Source organism: Semicossyphus pulcher, unplaced genomic scaffold (genome assembly GCF_022749685.1).
Source record: "Semicossyphus pulcher isolate SPU_LCO1_2020_fin unplaced genomic scaffold, fSemPul1.0.p SCAF_14, whole genome shotgun sequence".
Taxonomy (NCBI): domain Eukaryota; kingdom Metazoa; phylum Chordata; class Actinopteri; order Labriformes; family Labridae; genus Semicossyphus; species Semicossyphus pulcher.
In genome coordinates this window covers 27987023-27993517 of record NW_027211648.1, presented here as the reverse complement: position 1 = coordinate 27993517, position 6495 = coordinate 27987023, and the positions used below count along the sequence as shown (strand labels likewise).

The following is a 6495-nucleotide window of genomic DNA, read 5'->3' as shown; positions in this document are numbered from 1 at the left end:
ACTGCTGAAGTAAACATTTCAACTTAAGTGAAAAAAATAAAAGTAAACATGCTTTACCTTTACTCAAACTCTTTAACTTAAAAGCAAGTCAGAAAAAAAGGCAATATATCCTCTGATCTTCACTGTCAGGACTGTTATGTTCTGGCTCCAGTTTGTTTTTCAGTTTGGTTTTTGCTCCCAATGTCGGTATTATAGTATCTTCACGTCCCATTCTAATTAAGATTTCACATTTATATAAATTACAGTTTTGATGAATAACATCACTCTGTGAAATCGAAGGATTCTTTAAAAAGAATGATCATGTGACAAATTCTTAGTTGCTGTAAAAGGTTATGCTGTACTGCACACTCATTGGGAGTAAGTCCGTTTATAAACTATTGCTCAAAGGCAGCGGGCATTTCATGCTCTCAAGTGAATTCTTAAAGAGATTTTTTTCTACATTTTATAAGGACGACCAATCATTGTTGATGGTTAATCAATTAAAACAATAAATTCCTCAGTGCGTGCTACAGTTAATGAGACACTGCTTTCAGAGCTTGTGTGGACCAGGATGCATTGTGAACAAGCCTCAGCCTTTGCCTCGCTGCACTGCATTTCTTCAGCTTGAAATTAAAGTGATAATGTCGAAGATTTTCATTTAAATAAATGTCTGTTAAGTCACTATCTATTGCCAAGAGAGAATGAGGTAACACAATGTTGACTGAGCCTATGGCCCACTGATGAAAGCCTTTGCATTTGCAGTATACAATATTATAATGACAAAAACAAGCTGCGCCCAGTTAGTGACGCGCTTTCCATCACCCAGCAGTGGTTGGTCTGCCAGAGAGGGTAGGCGGAGCTAAGCGGCTGCTTTTCTCCTCTCTGTGAAAGTGAAAATCCAAAGAAAAAGAAACAAACTCGACACTCAGATGAAGGCAAACGATGAAGTCTAAAAAGGAAAGCGACCTTCAGCCAGGAAAATCACGAGTTACAAGCATAACAAAGGGAGCCAACCGCAGGCAAAGAGAATAAATCGGAGATCTTCCAAATTACCACTTTAAAACGGACAGTCAAAATGTATCGTCGTTCGTCCTAATCTGCATTTACATTTTCGGATGCCTGTTTAATTTGATACATTTAAAGAAATAAATATGCTGAGGTTAACTAAGAGGTAGCTGCTACATCGTTTTTCTTACTGTACCATTTATGACAGCATGAACAAAGTACATTTACACTTAACACATTCTACCAAGCCCATGTTACATCTAGATAGTCCCATCAGATCTTTGACATGTCCTCTAGTTTTCTGGATGACACGTCCTCTTCCTCCTCTTGTTTCTTAAAGCCTGGATGAGTCAGGCCGATCGCATGCTCCATTATTCTGGCTCCCATGTTCAGGATTAGAGCGAGCCAAGCCAAGGCAAAGATAATCCAAACACCTGCAAGGCTTCGGTACAGAGAGATGTACTTCTTGCCTGGGTCAGTCCCTGCAAGAATCAACGTTACCGTGTTAGAACATGCTAGTTTAGTTTTATTTTCTCACGCCTGAAGTAAGACAGTAAGGCATATTAATCAAACAGAGGCGTAACCACTGTTGTCTTTCCACCCCATTAGTGCTTGTTTGCTCTCTCTACTCACCCACCACATAATCTCCAAAACCAATGGTGCTGAGGGTAATGAAGGCAAAGTAGAAGCCCTCGCCAAACGTCCAGCCTTCCACGTAACTGAACAGCAGAGGAGGGATGACCAGAATCAGCAGACTGCCAGTGATGAGGAACAAGCCCACTGTAACAACCTCCACTGTTTGCTAGGAAAAAAAACCCAGCAAAACTAGAATTTTGGTGTCATCAGTTCAAATAGCTAAGTTGCAATTCATGTCTTATCGTACGGGTTTGGAAATAGGTAGTCATAAAAAGATAAAAGCAAACAATGACAGTGAGTCTGTCGAGAAACCGTATTTCAGATGATTTGGTAGCAAACATAAAACATTTCCTGGCTAAAGCGTCAGTACCTTGTGTGGAACAATTAAGACCATTCCCCTCTCCAAGCGACCCAGGTGGACGGTGAGACACTTCCCCAGCTGTTTGAGGAAGGCCAGGTTCAGCGGGATCCCACACAGAGCGTAAAACACACAGAACACTTGACCAGATACAGTGCTGGGGGAAAGGTTACCGTAGCCTGCAGATAAGAAAATTATCTGTCAAAAAATGTATTGTGGTGTCCCACAGGGCATGGTTCTGGAGCCCTTGCTATTCTAATTATATAAGCTGTTGTTGTCAGCTGCTGCGGTTTAACTCAGTGGTTAAATCGGCGGCCCATGTACAGGGACCGTAGCCCTCGATGCGGTAGCCCCTGGTTCGACTCCCACCCTCAGCCCTTTGCCGAGCGCCATCCCCCATTCTCTCTGCCTGTTTCCGACACTATCCACTGTCCTCACTATCAATAAAGGCATAAAAGGCCCCAAAAAAGTTATAAACTTTATTGCGACTACTGATGTCTTTATGCTTTGTCTGTGCACCTTTATTTGCTGTCTAGGTCAGATAGTGAGCAGATTAAAATATAGCAAATTAATCAATATGCAGATGATATCCAACTCTGCTTTTCATTTAAACCTGTTGAAGCCTTATGGTTATCTAGGCTCATATATCTGAATGCTATTAGGGAGTGGATGACAGAACATTCTTTACAGTTCAATGTTGATAAGAGGGAGGTTCTAGTTGTTGCTCCCATGGTCATGCAAAGTATTTGGCCTCTTTCTTCTGCTGCCCACTTCAACCTGCAATATGTATCGTAATATTTGATACATCTTTTTGTTCTACACCTATGTTAAGCAGATTTCATTTCTTCCACTTAAAAAACTATGAAGAAACAAAGATCTGTGGTTTATAACTCAAAATTTGAGGTGCTTTAAAATGTCTTTATTTCTCTTTTTATTGACTCTTCAACAAACACATGGTCTCACATTACCACAGTACTTACATTTTCTGATTCCCTTAGAAATTCTTGTGGTGTCCCACAGGGCATGTTTCTGGGGCCCTTGCTATTCTACTTATATTTGCTGTCCCTGGGTCAGATAATTAAATAACAAATAATCAGTGACATCCAGCTCTACTTCCCATTTAAACCCGGTGAGGCCTTTGGGATATCTAGGCTCAGAGACTGAACGCTATTAGGAAGTGGACGACAGAAAATTCTTTACAGTTCAATGTTAATAAGAGGGAGGTTCTGGTTGTTGCTCCCATGGTCATGCAAATATTGGCCTATTTCTTCTGCTGCCTGCTTCAACCTGCATTATCTATGGGTAATATTTGATACAGCTTTTTGTTCTACACCTTTGTTAAGCAGCTAACGATATCATTTTCTCTCACTTAAAACTGAAGAAACAATGATCAGTAGTTTACATTTACAACAAACACTTTGTCTGACATTACCTCCATCCATACATCTCCCCACTGGCTGCCTGCTGCATAAAGGATCTGGCTCAAAAATCTCACCCTTACTTGGGGAGCAAAACCAGGTCAGGCTCCTGCACATGTGGCAAAACTAATTCATCACTACTCATCACCCTGCTCCTTTAGGTCAAATATGCTAAACTTGCTATCTGTGCCGTGTACAGTCCTTAAGACAAGCGGTGATCGAGCTTTTGAGGCCACGGCACATAACCGAAGGAATGCTTTGCCTGCATCCTTACTGTCTGCTGACTCTTTGGACAGACATTTAGATGACCTCTTTGCACAAGGTCTCTTTTGTATGTATTGTGTATTTTATATCTTTAATTGCCACTGCCAGTCACATTGCTCGAGTAGTCACCAAAACTTTTATGCTTTTATTCTTGTGTGATAAAATGATAAATAAGCATTTTGTGACTTTTGTCTATGATAATATACTGTATATAGATGCATTTTACTTAGTTACTGTTAGAATATTTAAAGATTCTTACCTATAGTTGTGACTACCGTGCCGGCAAAGAAGAAGGAGCTGCTGAAATCCCAGTTACTGGGGTTTGTCGAGTTGCCTGAGGGATTCACTCCCTTTTCCCAGGCCTCCAAAATCACCTGCAAACAAACACAGAGGGAACAGAAGGTTCATAAGACCACAGAAATTTAGAAAAGAAAATGTACCCAATTATTTCATTAAATATTTTGGGTCATAACACATGAAACTGTAGATTTACAAGCTCAGGTTACTGTCCCAAAACCTCATCATCAAGTTGATCTTTCAGTTTCTTGGTTTAATGAGATCTTTTCATCATCAAATTTACACAGTTATTAAAGATTTGTATGTGTGCCGACTATTATATGAATGGGGGCATTTTTTCAATCAACACAGCAACAACTTTAAACCATAAAGGCCATTACACTTGACAAACCCTCCATGGCACTTATGAAACCAGAACAAAGTGAAGGAAAACCTGAACAAACTTCTCCAGCGCTGGTCCGTCCAGGCAGGTATAATTAGCCAAGAAATTCAGCTTCTCCAGTTGGAAGTGGTTCCGGTTGTTGCTCTCGGCCTCTCGCTCCAGTATCTGGAAGATGGTGGCCCCAACCAGCAGGTATGTGAAGTGGGCCAGAGTCAAGAGTACTGTCCAGCTCACTGTGACCCGCAACAACTGGAACTGCGCCATCAACCTCCCAGATCACCACGCTGATAATCCAACTCAGATGAGAGGTTAATGGATTCATAAAAGACTGACAATCAAAGTCGTGATGAAATATGCAGCTCTAATGAGTGGTTCCCCAATAAAAGCATCCATTAATGCAGATTCTGCCATTCTCATCCAGAAAGAGGAGAAACAAGTGAAAGTGAAAACAAAAGTGCTCTTTTAGCCCGTTTATAGTAGCATCAAGAAAGGTTGATGTTTTAGTAAATCTGCATCCCAGGGTGGTATCTCTCACGGGATAATCCTCGACTAAGGGCTCTCGCTCTGATTGGCCAGATGACCTCAGATGTTGGGTGTTTGAGTTATGGGTTGCCTGGGTAACGATCAAACTCCTCCTCTCCATTAGTGCGACATCTGGACACACACATTCACTTTCAACTGTTTCCACTAATAAGGAAGCGACGGCAGCATCTTGTCAGCAGAACAAAAGTTAATATTTGACCTGTTGGTTGTTCTAGCACAGACAGCCGTGGTGTGCTGATGCTAGGGACTGTAATGTATTTCAGCCACAAACCACTGGATTTATGACTTGACCAACTTATTACTGTTGAATTAAAAACATTTAGACAAGTCAAGGAAGATAAAGCAAGGACAGAATGTCATCACACTGAAAGCTCGACCTCTCTAACCCGGAGGAGTCTGCTAGAACAATCATGAGACCTTTTCCACACATTCAGGAGCCAGGCGGGTTTATGGCCACATGGAGAGGAAGGAGATGACATTTTGGAGTGCTGCAGAGAGCACTACTTGAGTTGAAAGAAGTGTCATAAGAGAATTCTAATGGATTTCGATGCCTATGTTTTATATAGCTGGCATGTTACAAACACCTGGAGGGTGTCAGAAAAGCAGCACTTATGAAAGTTTCTGTCCTGCTCTGGGCCTGTGCACCAGAGTTGCTGCGTTTTCTGTAACTTCACCCCAGCCTCTTTAATTTAATTATTTACATTAGAAGTAATTGAGAGGCATACATTAACCTTTAAATGAAAAAGAAATAAACAAGTTGGAATAAAATAACTTTATATGCAAATAGATAGCAGTTTAAGTTTTATTTGCTTTTAAGGGGAAAAAAATGTTTTACGGCCAAAAACTGTTCTATGATGAGCACTCAAAAAGCACTACAATTAAATATGTAGGTTACCTAAGCCTGACATGTTATTTCAAAGCTCTGTGTTAGCAGAGTCAGTTTCGTTCTCTTTGACGGCACCTATGGTGATAAATGGTAATTGCAGGAGGACGCTTCCCAATTTAACCAGACGTCCACGGTTGGCTCCGGTTGTATCTCTTGATTTTCCTGGCTGGCGGTCGCTTTCCTTTTTAGACTGTTTGCCTTCATCTGAGCGTCGCACAAGTTGTATCTGTAGTCATCCATCTTTTCTTTGTTTGTTCAGCCATAGTAGATTATTGTTTACACGCAACACTTGTAGAGACCGGAAAGGCAGCCGCTTAGCTCCGCCTACCCTCTCTGGCAGACCAACCACTGCCCGGTGATGGAAAACGTGTCACTAACTGGCCGCTGCTTGTGATTTATTCTGTGAAAGTCACCGCAGACACCCAGTCTGTAATACTGCAAATGCAAAGGCTTTCATCAGTGGGCCATAGGCTCAATCACCATTGTGTTACCTCATTTGGCGATAGATAGTGACTTAACCGACATTTATTTAAATGAAAATCTTGCGATTATCACTTTAAGTTTGTGTTAAAAAAGAAAAAAAAAGATACCAAGCCTGTGGATAACAAATGTTTAAAAGGAGCTGAATAAGGACATATAATAAAAAATAAAAAAACATTTGAAATTGAACAATGGTCTAAAAAGGTATGTGTGGGATCTGATAATATTAAGCTCTGTGTCATGTGTC

General features: G+C 40.9%; 1 protein-coding gene across 1 annotated transcript; it reads right to left on the bottom strand.

The window, feature by feature from the left end:
* Nucleotides 1–1257: 1257 nt before the first annotated feature.
* Nucleotides 1258–4603, bottom strand: LOC138591757 (potassium channel subfamily K member 16-like). Its single transcript, XM_069662444.1, has 5 exons — nt 4391–4603; nt 3920–4034; nt 1991–2157; nt 1618–1786; nt 1258–1466 (listed from the first exon to the last, which is right to left on the bottom strand). Exons 1-5 carry the CDS (start codon nt 4601–4603, stop codon nt 1258–1260), a joined length of 873 nt encoding a protein of 290 aa, XP_069518545.1.
* Between the last annotated feature and the right edge of the window lie 1892 nt (nt 4604–6495).

Bases quoted from the DNA above. Each gene is read 5' to 3' on its own strand.
- LOC138591757 (XM_069662444.1), bottom strand. From the start codon at position 4,603: ATGGCGCAGTTCCAGTTGTTGCGGGTCACAGTGAGCTGGACAGTACTC. The intron at 2,158-3,919 runs GTAAGAATCTTT...TCTTATCTGCAG, and splicing joins CACGGTAGTCACAACTATAG to GCTACGGTAACCTTTCCCCC. The intron at 1,787-1,990 runs GTACTGACGCTT...TTTTTTTCCTAG, and splicing joins TCTTAATTGTTCCACACAAG to CAAACAGTGGAGGTTGTTAC.